Source organism: Gigantopelta aegis, chromosome 4 (assembly GCF_016097555.1).
Source record: "Gigantopelta aegis isolate Gae_Host chromosome 4, Gae_host_genome, whole genome shotgun sequence".
Classification (NCBI taxonomy): Eukaryota; Metazoa; Mollusca; class Gastropoda; order Neomphalida; family Peltospiridae; genus Gigantopelta; species Gigantopelta aegis.
Window position 1 is genome coordinate 33609626 of NC_054702.1, and position 17614 is coordinate 33627239.

Genomic DNA, 17614 nt, shown 5'->3' on the forward strand with positions numbered 1-17614 from the left:
ACTGAACACACAACAGAACTTGGAGAGATCACTAGACACACAGCAGAACCCGGAGAGATCACCAAATACACAATAAAACCAGGAGTGTGCACTGAACACACAACAGAACCCGGAGAGTACACCCAACACACAACAGAACCTGGAAAGATCACTGGACACACAACAGAACCTGAAGAGATCACTGGGCTCACAACAGAATCTGGAGAGATCACTGTACACACATTATAACCTGGAGAGATCACTGGACACACAACAGAACCCGGGGAGATCACCAAATACAGAACAAAACCAGGAGTGTGCATTGAACACACAACAGAACCCGGAGAGTACACCCAACGCACAGCAGAAGCTGTAGGGTTTACTGTTCACTCAATGTAACCTGGAGAGAATCCTGCATGCTCAACAGGTGGACATGGTATAGTGTTCACTACTTCTGGATTTGATATCCAGTACACACCCTCATTGGAAATGTAAACCCCATATCCTTCGAATGAGCTTCACTTGAACCCGGTGTATCCCAAACAAATAAGTGCTAAACATAGTTTCTTCATTAAAGGATACCAGTTTCAGTTTGCTTAACTATTCTGGTTTGTCTGTTGCACTAGCTGATAAACCAGGTATTCTTGAAACTAGTGAAGTACACCCTGAGGCAGCATAACCAGGAACTATCTGCAAAATGATTCCCATGGCGCAAAGAACACGGAAAGAACACTACACACAACATGACATCAGCTTGCCTAGAAAAAGAGGTTTTTTATGGACAAGTCGTCTAATTCTGATGCACCATCATCAAACAACATGGAGCACTACCACCACAGTATTTCTGCCAGATAGAATTTTTTGGGTATGGCTCTATGGAATTGAATGCAACCACGGTCAACAGAGATATGGGGGTGGGGGGTGGGGGGTGGGGGTCCTCCCTCGGAAAGAAAATGGGTTAAGTTTAGGGTTAGGATTAAGAAAATCATACAGTAATAATAAGAGTAATTAATTTTGTCAAAAAGTTAACTTAAAAAATAAATTCTTCAAAAATATTTGGGTATGGTACCATACCCATTTTACCCTCTGGCACACACCCTGCACCAGATAAGGTCAAACAAAATCAGGGGTGGGTCAAAGAAAACAAGGATTTCACGAGTCAGAGTATTTTTTTCCCACATTATTATTTTGTTCAATTGGTGATTTTATTTATCGTATTATTATTAACAAAAGTAAAATAACTTTTATCACGTAATATCTTGTTTAAGCGGTGATTTTATTAATACATACTTCTACTTGTATTCCTTTTTGAATGTTTGCTTCTAAATATTTTCTATTTACAAGCTTTCTCCTTTTAAAAAATAAATATGTGATTTGCAAAACTGAAATGTTTTAGAAGTGATGGTTCTTTCAGAATAAATATTTAAATTTACTTGATATAATGTTGGTCGTAAATGACGCATTTAATTTAATCATCAATAATTGTCGTAACTAGGCCTACAACTATTTAAGCAAATAACTAAAACACCTAATATGCTATAAATACCGCAAATATACAAAGAAATCGTAAATATGTTCAGCTTTCACTGTCATTAAAACAAATTCGACATCTTAACTACTGATCAAGAAAAACAGTTTTCCTTCTTTATATCGACTTTTTTTTAAAATAATTTTTATGCACTTACGTCCAGGCTTTTGCATTTGTAGCTTCTGTTTTTTTTAGCAAGGGTAGATCCCTTAGTCATAGTTTTCCAGAAATATCATATTTTGGAAAAACAAAATTTAAATTCAGAAAAATACAAAAAGAAAGCAATATATTATTTTAATTATATAGCTTTGCATAATTTATATTACGTTTATGTTCACCCTCTAAAAATACGTTTTAAAGCAAAACAAAAAGCTTCTATGTTATAGTGGACCACTCAAATTTTCGCATGGAGTGGATGTTATCAACACTGATAAATAAAAAAGTATTTATTAACCTTCCATGTAGGAGTTACGCAGGTATGTATACGTGTAAACATGAATCTGTGAATTTAAAAATAAACAAAAAGAGAAAACAAACTTATAATAGCTTTGCTCCAAGTTTGTTTTGTTTTGGTCGATGTTATTATTTTCTTTTTAAACCACGAGGATTTAAGCAGTTCTGGATGAGAGTATTAGTATTATTCAGTACTTCAATGCTTCTATACAAGCGTCAGTTTCCCTTTTGGTTTTATTTGCTTTTTCAAAGTGGGGAAAATCATACACATGGTGATTCACAATGCTGGAAAATGTTACTGAATTTTATTATACACTTGTATTTCTACCGTTCTTATAATTTATTGCCATCGTTTAACCCCTGGTGCAGCTGTTAATTTCACTCCGTTTCTTACACGTGTAACTGTACTAACAATCCACGTGTAAACTAGCTTACCTGAAAAAGGTGACATAAACAAATATCTACTCTGAACCGCATACTAGCAAAACTGACTGGACTATACCTCCGCCACAGGACAACAATGTTTACGATGAATTTCAGACTGCTAGTAGTTCTGGTAACACTTGCTACGCTGCTGCAGATCTGCACCCAGGAGCACATTAATTTAAGCATCGAAGAAAGTAAGATAAAACACAACCGAGAGCTGACCGCTAGAATTGGCTGTTCAAAATCATGCTTGTTAGAAAATGAGTTTTATAATTCGAAAAAAAGAAAGAAAGAAAGAAAAAAAAATAAGAAGAAAAAAAAAAATTAAACAGAAAATCTTCAAATGATCAGAAAGAATTTTTTTTTTATATAAAAGTGGGTCGTACAAAGCTTTCCTTCACTCCTATTATAAGTAAGTACCACAAAAATAAAAATAAATAAATAAAATAAAAAGGCAACTTAATGGAATTTTAGCCAGACTTGAACGTAACCAGTTCTGGCTGTCAGGCCTCGCAAGACAACGATTATATTTTTCTGTCATTAGTCCACAATACCTTATATAATTCATTGTCAATCTTGCAGGTACTTGTACTCCCACCCTATTTTGTTTTACTTTTCTTCTTCTTCTCCCCTCCCCCCTTCACTTTTTCTGAAAGGTGTCCTACTTTTAGGTTTGCCTCTTCCACCTGCCTTTATATTTGCCATAAAACAAACCTAAAATCAAATAATATGGCGGTAGAAAGTTGGTAATTATGTATGTACTTAATGAATGTTTAAACATGTTTGTCATGTACGTATGCATGTATATACATCGGTCTCTACCACCACGTTCCCTTATAATCTAGGGTGGTCGGTAGTTCAGCGGTAGAGCACTTGCGTGATGTATGTTGTCATATGATCGATGCCCCTCGTTGAACTCACCGAGTTTGTTAGAGTAAGTCTTACCAGTACCCCACAACATGTACGTTATCTAAAATGTTGTGGTATTTTTGGTCCTGTCTGAAACAAAAATGCATGTAAGATACAAGTTTCACGACAGTAGACTTCTTGCAATACCCATATATCTTTGATATCAACTAATCAAATATAGCCGTTGTTCGAAAACTATGCTGCTGAAGTGTCGTTAAACAAAACAGACATTTTCCTTATAATTATTAACTTCCTTTCACAAAACAGAATTGTTTTCCCGAATGGTAGCCAAATAAATTTGCATTGATTTGCATATTATAATGTTCATCATTTATTTTGAGTTGTTGCAAACATACTTGCATGCCACTAGCGAAGTTGTGAGGCAAATGGTATCTAACGGTTACGATTGAGCATTCTGCTTCTTACATATTCGTTAAAATCAACAAAATAGAAGGGAAAAAAAGATGACAACCCGGAAAGTAGAAAATCCTATTTTGGGTAGTACCGGTAAGCCGAATAATAAATGTTCCAGGAAGAAGAAGGGTCTAATTGATTTGCAAACCGGACACCCATGGGACCAAGTAACAAGTTCTGTTTTAAGGGGTATCCTGTTAGAGAGGTTTTGTACTGATATTTCAAAAGAGTTAGTGAACACACGCCCGGTTTGATGGAATTCCCAGTTACTGAGGGTTCAGTTTTGTACGTCATAAATAGGAATCGATGTTGGTAGTGTCAATTTCGATTGGTGATTTGACTTTCAAATTTAGGAAGAAAGGAAATGTTTTATTTAATGACGCACTCAACACCTTTTATTTACGGTTATATGGCGTCAGACATATGGTTAAGGACCACACATATATTGAGAGAGGAAACCCGCTGTTGCCACTTCATGGGCTACTCTTTCCCATTAACAGCAAGGGATCTTTTATATGCACCATCCCACAGACAGGATAGCATTTACCACGACCTTTGTTACCCCAGTTGTGGAGAGCTGGCTGGAACGAGAAATAGCCCAATGGGACCACCGACGGGGATCGATCCTAGACCGACCGCGCATCAAGCGAACGCTTTACCATTGGGCTATGCATCTGTGTGATCCGTAACCATATTTCCTTCTTTCCTAGATTTCAAAGTCACATCAATCTAGCTTATCCCTATGGAGAAGTTATCTTTAACAATCACCAATATATGTGGGGAAATCGCCGTGTGATCCCATTAATCTCACATTGTATATATATAAAACAAAAACTTGTAAGAAATTATTCTTAATCGACCTGGGGCGGGATGTAGCCAAGTGGTAAAGCGTTCGCCTGATGCGCGGTCGGTCTATGATCCATCCCCGTCGATGGACCCTTTGGGATATTTCTCGTTCCAGCCAGTGCACCACAACTGGTATATATGAAAGGCTGTGCTATGTGCTATTCTGTCTGTTGGATAGCACATGTAAAAGATCCCTTGCTACTAATGAAAAAATATACAGGGTCTCCTCTTTAAGGCTGTATGTCAGAATTACCAAATGTTTGACATCCAATATCCGATGATTCGTAAATCAACGTGTTCTAGTGGTGTCGTTAAACAAAACAAAAGTGTCCGCGAGAACTAGCTGTCTTATTACCAAAAAACAAATCCTATTCCAAGATCTCGTTGTCTTCAACAAGTTACAAAGCCTGCCTTTGTCTTGCACGTGTGGTAGTTCATTTACAATGTAAGCCATCGGGCTACAGGCTGGTAGGTACTTGGTTCGGATCCCAGTCGAGGCATGCGATTTTAAATCCAGATACCGACTCCAAACCCTGAGTGAGTGCTCCGCAAGACTCAATGGGTAGGTGTAAACCACTTGCACCGACCAGCGCAAATAAAAGATACCTTGCTGCCTATCGTAAAAGAGTAGCCTATGTGGCGACAGCGGGTTTCCTCTAAAAAAAAAAAAGTGTCAGAATGACCATATGTTTGACGTCCAATAGCCGATGATAAGATTAAAAACTAATGTGCTCTAGTGGCGTCTTAAATAAAACACACTTTACTTTACTTCATTTACAATGCGTTTAATAAAAACTGGCTTCGAAAATTTGGCCTTCTATGTTTTCCTTTTGTAATGAAGTGGGCAAGAAAAAGAATCAATCATCGTTATATGGTGTAGGCCTAATCTATATAATATATAAGGCAATTCAAACCTGTGGGACAAAATATTTTTGCAAGGGCCTTAGTAATCCTCCTTGGACCCTCAAAAAAAAAATAATAATAATAATAATAATAATATATATGATGATTGTATCATTCCTTAAATCAAATAATATAATTTTACCGTATGTTATGCTAGTCTCAGACTACCAACTGCCTGCAGAAAGTTGGCAAACTTTGTGCTGTCGCGATTTCTACAAGAGGGCCAGTTACTAGTCTGAGCGCTCTTACAGCTCGAGTCTCGTCATATAACCCAATTAGTTGTTAATCTGAGAACACCCATAGTAAGTCGAGAGTCGGGGAAATTAAATTTACAAAGCAACCGTCGAGTTGGCCAACTTTCTTCAGGCAGTCTGATCCCAGCATCAGGTAAATATATCTTATCAATATAGATATCTTATCTATATATAAATTACTAAATTTTGATTTCATTTTCAGTTTGCAAGTTACCGGTGCAGCCAGGCAACTGTTCGATAAAAGTTCCCCGCTGGTACTACGACTCTGAGACCGGGGAGTGCAAACCCTACTCGTATTCTGGCTGCAGAGGCAACTCGAACAACTTCGACGACTACGCCGCCTGCGAACGTACCTGTATCACAAAAACCTTCAAACAAGGTGGCATGGAAGATGAGCTGTGATTGGCCAGAACAAGACTCGAACGCGCAAAAACGCGGGTTTTGATTCGTTTTTGACAGATGAGCTTTAATAAAGAAAGTACTATGTTTTTGATTGGAGAATATATTTGTATAAATTAGATTTTTTGTTTTGTTTGTTTGTTATTGGCCTATCTATATGGCGAGTTAACCACGCCCTGGCAAAGGAGATGGCGCCACTGTTAATAGGTTAGACAAAGATAATAATATATGAATGGCCGTTATATACCATTTATCTCTCAATGAGTTGCTTTAAAATGTATCTAACAAGCGAAAGCGAGTTTGATATGTTTTCAAACGAGTTGTGAGATAAATGGTATCTAACGGACACGAATGTATTATTCTATTTCTTACATATCCTCAAAAACCAGGTTTTCAGCAAATTTTAACATATTTTTCGACTAAACGTTATTTACAGCCGATGCACTTGCAGCTGACTTACGCGTCACAGACACATGAATGTCAGGTTAACTATACGTCACAGTCTAATCGATTTCCATCGTGTAGTTTTTCATTGGTTGTATGGCATTGGTGACCTGAGCAGCCAGTCGTATGTCTTGAAATTGCTAATAAATACCGGTATCTAACGGCCACTCATGTATTATTCTCTATTTAAAGTCGCACGCCCTAGTTTCAGCCCGCGAAAATTAATTCTAATTTTGGTTAATCTACAAAACTGTAACACACTTAGATCACGTTTTTATAAAATAGAGTGAAAAAGCAGATTTTATATCGATAAATACCATGGGAATCCCCGTGACCCAATTACTTGAAATAATTTTGAAAGTTAGTATTCTGATGTCACCGGTAGATGTCGCTCGAAGCACAGAAATGCCTATGTCACAACAAATTTCCCCGAGTGCACACAGACTTGGGGTGCGTTCCTTTTACCTCTCCTGGGCATGTTCCAACTGTTCTGTCCTGGACCGAACGGAATGAGTTTGGAACAGGAAGTTACTTTACCGACATGGGTGCTTCTGTTGAGAAGTGGCTGCTGCAGCAATCATGATACTTGAATCGGAATAAGACGACAATGATAGTCCGTCACTGACCATGTTGACTATACTACAGTGTTTGAAATAATAAATGTTATATATAAACCGCAATTAGCCTACATTTGCTATTCGGCACCGGGTATTAGTGGCTACCCTATTGTTTTTAGCAATTAAATGCACCGTTTATTATTGTTGGTAGTAGTAGTAGTAGTAGTGGTGGTAGTAGTGGTAGTAGTAGTAGTAGTAATAGTAGTAGTAGTAGTAGTAGTAGTAGTAGTAGTAGTAGTAGTAGTAGTAGTAGTAGTAGTAGTAGTAGTAGTAGTAGTAGTAGTACAGTCTGTAGGAACCAGAGGTGGGGAGGCACTTCCCCTCCCCAGAACGAAAATGTAAGGGTTTTTTTTGTCCTACTCTATTTAAATAAAGGTCCCCCACCCCCACTCCCACCCCCAAGGTTGTATCCCCTCTCCAGATATCGTAAGAGTTAGCAAAATTATTGGTTTTAAGGGTTTGTAACGTTTTGTATTGAGATACTTACTTGTCTGAACTTTATTGTTAATGAAAATGTTCACGAACTGTGAAGAAAACCCTCACAAATGAACGACAAGCAAACCACAACAAATCGGATGTTGATTGTGCGAACCGTGCACGAGAAAACAAACGAACCGAAATGATAACGGTCACGTGGTATACCAACGTTTGTGACATTGAAACGGGAAGATCCCCTCTAAAAATAGATTAGACACGAAAAATGCATTTTGTGGTATTACAAACTCCAGGATTACCAGGATTACCAAAAAACACTTCAGGTGAATGAAAAGGTATATTCTAAATAATAAAACAAAGTGCTATTTTATTTGTGAGAAAATGGGTTTAATAGCCAAAAACAACGGCGTAATGGTTAACAACTAGGGTGTGTCCCTTTAACAATGACGACCAGTCATAAGTCCAGACAGGATGTCAATCACGCCAGTTCCACCAAACTATTTTTCAAAATGCAAAATATTAATACTGAATGACGAGTTGTGATTGGTCAGTGTAAAAAGTGAATGCAAAGACACGGTTTATGATTCGTTGACAAATACATTTTAATAATGATGATAATGATAATAATAATAATAATACTGCGTTTTTTATTGGAATATATTTTATTTTCATGATTTTGTTTTCTTAATTGTATAAAAGTATTCTTCAAAGTGTATTTTAGGCAGTATTTGCATATATTGTAGTTATATTTGTTAAATGTATATTGTGTATAAGCTACTATATAGCCAGATTAGTTGGTGAACAACGTCAAAGCAATGATAGCATAGTATTTATAAAATCACCACCCATTTTTATTTAAATTGTATAAATTGTCATGTCATTGTCTGTGTGTTAGTGTGTGTGTGTGGGGGGGGGGGGGGCGTTTGTGTGTGCGTGCGCGTTTGCGGTCTTCACTCTTCTGATTAATGAATGTAAATAAAACTGAAAGTATGTTTTTGTGGTTATACACAGATTCCTCCATTAACAGAATAATAGAAAATACTCTTTAATAGTACGACAGTTTAAAGCAGAAACACGCCGACAGCGACAACAGCCCAACGTTGAGTGTCGCCTGGACGACGTTCCCTTCGTTTCGGGGATCAATGCGCGGCTTACACGTGGACTCGCACGCCTCCTTGGTGCTAAAGTTGTTGCTATTGCCGCCGCATCCTCCGTAGACGAACTGTTCACACCTCCTCAGAGCAGGGTCCCAGTAGTAGCTGGGGATATACCCCAAACACTGTCCAGGGTCAGGCTTAGCAAGGCATACTGCAAAATAAAATAATCATGGAATGTTCATATTTTCAAATTCTCAATGTATTGAAATATAGAAAACGAAAGGCTAGGGATATTTGATTATTAAGATGCCCCCAACACGTGTTTTAAACTACGAGTGTTAAGGCTTATATAGATTGGATGCGGCGCGTGCATGGGTCCTGTCTGTTGTGCCTGATGCGTCTGGAGCTTGCGTTTTGGGCATATAAACCACATACGATTATTTCAGATACACGCATCGCACGCATCCAGCATCCTAGACGCTCTCACTAAAACTAATATATTCCGGTGGGTTTTTTTACCCAGACCGCACACACGCGCCGCATCCAGTCTATTTAAGCCTTTAGGTGTCTAGCAAATTACAACTGTGACACTTGAGCTACAACTTGGAGAAGAGACTAACTGCGATCACAGGGTTTTATCTATTATTAGTATTACTAGGGCCTATAAACATTTTCTTGTGTAATGTGCACTGGGAGTTCAAACACATTGTCCAGAGCACAGAATTCCGCTATCTAGACTGAAACCTGCTCTTAGTTAGCAGTGGTATTTTTACATGCACTTTCCAGAGACATGATAACACATACCATGCTTTTTGTGTGTGTTAGTCAAGGAGCTCTAGTTTTAACGGGGAAAACCTGAAAGGATTCAAGGAGGAGGATTGGTCCTATGACTCACTGCACCTACCAATGAATTACTTCAACAACAGCAAAGTGTAAGTTGTAAGATGTAGACTGAACACTCCCCGAAGTGGTCAGACTAAGCCCACAGCTAAAAGCTGATGGGTAATGGCAGGTGTGTGGCACAGATAGTCACAAAACATAAGCACCTGTCGTAAGATGTAGTGGGATCCTGAAATTGTTACTCATTAGACCGGGGCCGGGATAAGTTGTTCAATGGGATTGGGTGCACAGACGTGTTTTACGACAACGAGGCGCATTGGCCGAGAAGTATCTATAAAGCAGAGTTATAATATGATCAATATTGATCAATATTGGTTGAAAAAATTAAAATAAACAATGATTTGTGTAATTTACTGCATATTATATATTCAGACACAATGACCTTCATTTGTCTTTTAAAATGTAGGTCGAATTGGCCAAGTATGAAAATCCAGCAAATCAAAATGAAATTCTTGGATATTAAACGTCATGAATTTCAAAAAAAAAAAAAAAAAAAAAAGAGTTTAATCTTTTCCTATAACTCAAATTTCATGTCCGTCCCGTGGTCTGTTTTGGGGTAGCAGTAGATAGACACAAATTTTACTGACATACCAAGTTAGTTAATTAACGTACATGTTTAGGCATGTAAGAGTTGAAGATCTCAGATCTACAAATAGTTTTACATAACAATCAATGTTCAAACCTTCCCGTCTCTCCGATATAAATAAATCGAACCGACTCTTGGACCAAAAAGGCATGTACTACACATTAAACACAAGTTAACTTAATCGATCAGCAGGTACTTGTGACATTCAAGTAAAATCGCTAGTTACAATACCATGCAGTTATCTCCTTTTTTTCTTTTCTTTTACTCTTTTGCTTCATTTTCTTTCTTTTTTCTTTTCCTTCTTTTTAATTTTTTTTTCCAAGGGAAGGGGGTTATGTTCTGTTCTCGCGTGTCATACACCCTTAAAATTCCATTTACCCAGCATTAGGGTTGTTCCAAAATTGATTACATTGAGTATATATAATATGTTTCCCTTAAATGTGATCATTTCTCGAACCAATTTAAATCTTACCTCTCAAATGAAGGAAGGGAGTAAATGTTTTATTTAACGACACACTCAACACATTTTATTTACGGTTATATGGCGTCGGACATATGGTTACGGACTACACAGATATTGAGGGAGGAAACCCGCTGTCACCACTTCTTGGGCTACTCTTTTCGATTAGCAGCAAGGGATCTTTTATATGCACCATCCCATAGACAGGATAGCACATACCACGGCCTTTGATGTGGCTGGACCACTCAAATGAATTAACAAATCTCCAGCTCGACTGGAGTGTATATAAATTTATTATTTTATGTTACTTGCTCTGATGAATGTTTTTTTAATTCTTTGTGGGTATTGAACAATATTGTCTCTTCTCCCATCAACACTTGATACATTCTAGAACACCAGCTAAAATAGAAGTACTAATAACTCACTGTGCATATTCACCGGGGATGCTCGAAGGTTTGAAGACATGTGAAGCTTCACGTCTAGCCGAGTAACCTTAGCTTTGTGGTGTAGATGTGATTTTGCAACGTCACTACCATCTGGTAGTCCTATGTCAATATACGGTTTTCCTTGGTCATTGCCCTTTGAACCTCTGTGGTCATTGCCCTAGTTGAACCTCTGTGGTCTATACGGCTTTAGTCGTCCTATGTCAATATACGGCTTTGAGTCATGACCGTCTGGTAGTCCTATGTCAATATACGGTTTTCCTTGTGTTTTGTCCTTCGAACCTCTGTGGTCTATATACGGCTTTGAGTCATGACTATCTGGTCGTCCTATGTCAATATACGGTTTTCCTTGTACATTGCCCTTTGAACCTCTGTGGTCTATATACAGCTTAGAGTCATGATTATCTGGTAGACCTATGTCAATATATGGTTTTCCTTTTGCCTTGTCCTTTGAACCTCTGTGGTCTATATACGGCTTAGAGTCATGACCGTCTGGTAGTCCTATGTCAATATACGGGTTCCCTTGTGCATTGACCTTTAACAATCTGTGGCTATCCGTACCATAGTGTTGAACTTTGGGGTAACAAGTAGCCAGACATTCTTCTTCCTTTGAAAAACGATTCTCGTTACCAGAACATCCACCATAGATAAACATTTCGCACTGCATCGTTTCTTGATTCCAAAAGAAACTTGGTATGTAGGATCGACATGGTCCAATCTCTGGTTTCAAGGAACAACCTTAAGAGGAAATAAATTTTAAAAGATTGTTTGTGTTGCGACGATACAAATGTCATTTTTTTTAATCAAATAAACGCCAGAAAATATAAATTATAAAATATATAAACTTTCTCTCAGATGTAGATTCTTGTTTGTCTAATCAATGTCTCTTGCAATCCTCCGTCAATCATCATCATCATCATCATCATCATCATCATCATCACCATCAGTATCACCATCATCGTCACGATCATTATAATATATTTGTAAAGTTCAAACAGCTAGCCCATTAACAGTTGCCTTTGTCAATCAACCCATTCAACTGAATTGCGTGCCCAGATCATCGTACTTGAACCTCCGTTGGAGGTAGACACGAAAATAAAATATCACCATTGATAAAAGTCAAAATAAACATGAAACAAACAAAACAATAGTGGGGATGAGGAATATTTTAATTAACGTTAATTTACATCTCGCGAATGAACCACAAATCCATATCTGTAAATTAGTTATTATATGTTTATTAAAAATTCTGTCTGGTTTAATAAGGCAATCCGATAGTCGTGTTTGTTAAAGGAGTCCAGCTGGTTTCCACACAATCATCCGATGTGTTTGCAGGCAGCTTCACAGGAAGGAATATCGGGGAATCTGTTCTTGTTGCCTCCACACCCTCCGTAGATAAAGCTCTGGCATTCATGGGCTTGCTGGTTCCAGTAGAAGGATGGTATGTAGGCCAGACAGAAACCAGGATCTGCCGCTTTGAGACAATCTGATGAGAAATAATAACATGATTCATTGTTGTGTAGTCAGTGAGAGAAATGGTTTTTGAAACCTTGATTTGACACTTCAAGGGCAGAGAAAAGGGGAACACGAAAGAAAAATGTACGAAAGAAAAGACAAAAGCGGGATGGAATGAAGGTACAATATACACAATGACGGCTGGAGGAAAGAAAGGAAGAAGATAAATAAAGTAGTAGTTGTTTTGTTGTTGTTGTTTGTTTATTTGTTTGTTTGTTTGTTTGTTTGTGTGTTGTTGGGGGAGGGTTGTTGGGAGGGGGGGGGGTTGGATGGGGGGGCGTATTTATTCTTCTTTTTTTTAAATATATTTTTTAAATAGTTTTAAATCCGTATCTTATAAGACATGTTATCAATTTTTTTATCAAGATACACAATTATTGTTTTGAATTTTAAATACCTGGAAATAATTCAATACATATTAAACTAAACCAAACTGGTATAAAGTTAAAGAAAAATTAATTATTTTGTTCAAATAATTTGTATTGAATAAACTTGGATACATCACATGATTCGTGTTATTTTGACTAACCGGTATTTCAAATTATAACGAATTTGGTACAAATTAACAAAAAGAAGCATGCATTCTACAGTCAAACGTTATGCAGTCTGGTGATGTATATAATTTTACTACTGTCTCTTTTTAAATTACTACACAAATGTCAACTGCAGCTTAATTACCATAATGGGAAATAACAGATGACTCTGCATAGTTTGGTATTTCCATTTAGATTACTTAAAGGGACATTCCTGAGTTTGCTGCAATTTTTAAGATGTTATCGACTAACAGAGACTCTTTAACGATTGTAATTACATTATTATTAAATGTATTTTTTCTGCATGAAATATTATTGGCTGTATATTAAACGTGTTTCTGATCGTTGTATTATTTGTCCTAGGTTAATTTTCATTTTATTTCCTAAAAATATATTTTTGTCGTACGTACGAAATTATTTGAAGACAAAATCCAATTTGGGCTTCTTACAAATATTAAGACGACCAGAAACACATTGAATATACAGACACTGATATTCTAAACAAGAAAATATATTTAATATGTAATTTTAATCGTAGAAATATTTTATTTTTCGGAAACATCTTATAATGCAGCAAACTCAGGAATGTCCCTTTAACTTTGTTATAGAATGATAACCCTGTTGCTTCTACGTGCTTACCATGTTGGTCTTGCTGTAATGTCGGGAGAATGACTCCAATCAACACCAGTAAAATGACAAGTTTCATCATGGTCAATCAGCAACTGTATGCTCAAATGACTTCAAGGTCTCTTGCAGTTATAATACCTTTACTATGGGTGTAAAAAAATATTATCTCATTTTTGTGTGTGTGCCACTCTGCTGATAGCGTCTGATAAGGTGCAGGTTGTCCTAAATATAGAGAAAGGTATGAACTGTGAAGTTCGAACTTCAAACAAAAACAAATGAATTAAAAGAAAACGAAAATTAAAAAACACCCCACTAAAAAAAAAACCCACCCCTACAAAACCCCCCAGAAAACCCCCAACATAAAACAATAACAAAAAACCCCAACAACAAACAACAGCAGCAGTAGCAACAACAACAACAACAACAACATAAACAAAAACAAAAAACCGAACAAAAACAAACAAAAAACAAATAAAAACAAAAACCAATGACAACAACAACAACAACAACAACAACAACAACAACAACAACAGAAAAAAAAGAAACAGGAAAAAAAAAAAAGAGCTAAAAATAAATAAATAAATAAATAAATTGCTACAAACATTGACACTACAAACATTTGTGTGTAACGTGATGATGATGATGATGCGATTTATGAATGGTGAAGCTACAGTGCTTCTTTTCTTTTTTCGAACCGGCCTCGGTGGCGTAGATTTTTTTTTTTAAATCCTAGGTTAAAATCTGTGCCAGAATTGCCAAATGTTTGACATCAAACAGCAAATAATTAATTAACTGGTGTGCTCTAGTAGTGTCATTAAACAAAACTAATTTTAATTTTTACTTTCTGATAACCTAAACCAAGTGTCATAATAGCTATTAGATAAAAATGTGCTGTCAAATAAACATGCCATTCTGTTAATAAAAAATTGCCATCAGGCCATTAATACTGTATATCTGTTATGGTTTTACTGCAATGGAGTTATGACATATATTTGGAAAATACTTAGACTGAGATATATTTATTCCATGAATCACACCCAATACATGATGTGACTCCATTTTAATTTACCGGGCGTCGTGGTTAGGCCATCGGTCTACAGGCTGGTAGGTACTGGGTTCGGATCCCAGTCGAGGCATGGGATTTTTAATCCAGATACCGCCTGTGTGAAGCGCAAATAAAAAATCCCTTGCTGCTAATCGGAAAGAGTAGCCCATGTAGTGGCGACAGCGGGTTTCCTCTCAAAATCTGTGTGGTCCTTAACCATATGTCTGACGCCATATAACCGTAAATAAAATGTGTTGAGTGCGTCATTAAATAAAACATTTCTTTCTTTTCTTTTTCTTTTTTCAGCGTGGAACCAATAAACATGGTCGTCTTCCACGCTTAGGGCCGTTTCAAATGAGCGCACTTTTTGATGCGGCGCTCATTTGAAAATACTGCTATAGTCAACAACAGAATCGATTGTTTGGTGCGGCCACTTACAGCGTTCCGCGCCCGTTCGGCACCCGCACTATGCGTGCGTAATGCTAGCATGTCCGCCCCAGGGTTCGGCCTCTGAGAGGCCAAGGCCCAATCCGGGGCAGAGCACCCGCACTGCGTAAAAAACCCAAACCACCCCCCCCCCCAAAAAAAAAAAAAAAAAAAAAAAAAAAAAAAAAAAAAATTTTTTTTTTTTTTTTAAATCCCATAAAAATATCCCTCCCCCCGAAAAAAAAAAAAGAACACAAAACCCCCCCACCCAAAACAACATCAAACAAATAAAAAAAAACGCGCTAAGATCGCTTCATAGAAGGGCCCCCAGTTTTCGTTTTCCTTGTTCGCGGTGTTTGGCGTAGGGTGAGTTTTGAACGCGGAAACGGACGCATCAAAAAATCCGTTGGCGATAACTGTGCCGGTGTAAACGGAATGCAAGTCCGTAGGAACAGTGGTCTGCCCGGACTTAGTCTCCTAGGAATGCAGGTCCTAGGTCTAATATACCTAGGAATGCAAGTCCTAGGACTCATGTTCCTTAGGAATACTGGTCTGACTGCCAGGATATCAAGTCCGGGCCGGACTTGCATTCCTGGACAATCAAAATTGAAGTCCGGTCGTACACATAAAAATTAAATTATAAATGTAAACAAAACGAAAAACAGTTTCCTTTTTGGTTTGTTTAGGCCTAATTAACTTAGGATACTAGTGCCTCTCTTTATTTAAATATTTTCTATTTATTCCAATATTTGTTTGTACACATTTTGTTGACCTTATTACACGAGCAGAACCAAGGTCTTTATTCATTGCGTATTGTTCCAACTAATAAATGTTTAAACATTTAAAAGTAACTCAAAAACATTTACCATAATTCGAAGCATATTAGTACTCGCAAGTAAGTATAACTTGCCCATATGATATACCAACACAATTATCTGTTAGGCATTATATATTGGTATTTGATAATGATAATGATAATAATAATAATAATAATAATAATATTAATATTAATAATAATTTAACTATAAAAATGTGATATTTGCGTTACATACATTATCTTTTTATTATATAATTGTAAGTTTGTGCCTTTCTGTCAATAATGTTGCAGGCGCGTGTACATAGGGTGTGGGGTGGGGTGGCGTGTTCTAAACACCCCTCTTCAAAGCAAATTTCTTGACCTCTCCCCTGCATAGCTTACTGAACATGTGCCTGCTTTGTCAAGTTTGCTCATTTTAAAAATTAATTTGGTCTAACATATGACATATCAAACTCTAGCCTCTATGATATCTTAGTCCCAACAAACCATACCATCGATAAACAAATATGTTAAATGGTTTTCATTAATGTTTATCAATTAATAGAAATATCAATGACTAAGAGTGGGTTTTAGCAGCTCAATGGGCTACTACTGCGACTAAAACAAAACAGTAATCCCTGAACAATTATCATACTGTCAATAATATGCACACACAATTTACAAAGATCCTTTTAAACAGACTAACTACACATGACACTTTTACACCTGACCGTTTTGGTTGCAACAGGCATTCAGACTCCCTTTTTGGGAGAAGGGGTGGGGGAGGCATGCTGATCATTATTGCTCGAATGAAACGAAAATGTCCGAATCTGGAACACAACGTATATTTATATTCGCATTACTACCAAGATGCTAAATAGGATTCCAAACAAATCAGTCTGCATTTTTACATGGATTACAACTAATATTGTGAGTAAAATTATGGAATTGCATGGTGAAGATTTTAGGCCAGCTCATTTTGCCCGAACGTGTCCATTGCCATAAATTCCAGAGGACTAGGAATACTAGGATTGAAAGTCCTGTGGACTAGGAGTACCAGGAATAAAAGTCCCACAGACTTACATTCCTCGAAATGCACGTCCCACAGACTTAAATTCCTAGGAATACAGGTCCCACAGACTAGGATTCCGAGGAATGGAAGTCCGATCGGACAAAGATTAGAAAATCACAATTAATCAGATTGTGACTTACCGTCAAAATATAAACTTACAAAACATATTATTAAACATTATGCTGGTGCATATAGAAATTGTCTTTTGTTGTTCACCAAATGTTAGTTTTTTTGGAGTTACCAGTTTTCATATATATATTTTAAAAACAATTTTGGGCTACATATTGGGGGGGAGGGGGGGTATATTTCTTCGTGTTGAACACATGGACATATAGCCTACTTTATATCTGTAGTTGCTTTATATACTTTTGAAAAAAGCAAGATATTCGTCCTACTTCAATATTGTAACAAAAATGTAAGACGATTACAAAAATTCACTCACGTGCCTGATCCACACGTCTATGACGTAAAAAAAAGAATTAAGTTGATACTCAAACTTAAAAATAT

The 17614-nt window shown here is 37.0% G+C and overlaps 2 protein-coding genes across 2 annotated transcripts; both read right to left on the reverse strand.

Moving 5' to 3' along the window:
* Positions 1-8291: 8291 nt before the first annotated feature.
* LOC121370487 (kunitz-type serine protease inhibitor-like) lies at positions 8292-11211 on the reverse strand. Its single transcript, XM_041495748.1, has 2 exons — positions 11076-11211; positions 8292-8915 (listed from the first exon to the last, which is right to left on the reverse strand). The coding sequence occupies exons 1-2, from the start codon at positions 11113-11115 to the stop codon at positions 8653-8655; spliced, it is 303 nt and encodes a 100-aa protein (XP_041351682.1). The 5' UTR covers positions 11116-11211; the 3' UTR covers positions 8292-8652.
* Positions 11212-12244: 1033 nt separating this feature from the next.
* Positions 12245-14010, reverse strand: LOC121372606 (kunitz-type serine protease inhibitor-like). The gene is made up of 2 exons (XM_041499023.1): positions 13781-14010; positions 12245-12579 (listed from the first exon to the last, which is right to left on the reverse strand). Exons 1-2 carry the CDS (start codon positions 13848-13850, stop codon positions 12410-12412), a joined length of 240 nt encoding a protein of 79 aa, XP_041354957.1. The 5' UTR covers positions 13851-14010; the 3' UTR covers positions 12245-12409.
* Between the last annotated feature and the right edge of the window lie 3604 nt (positions 14011-17614).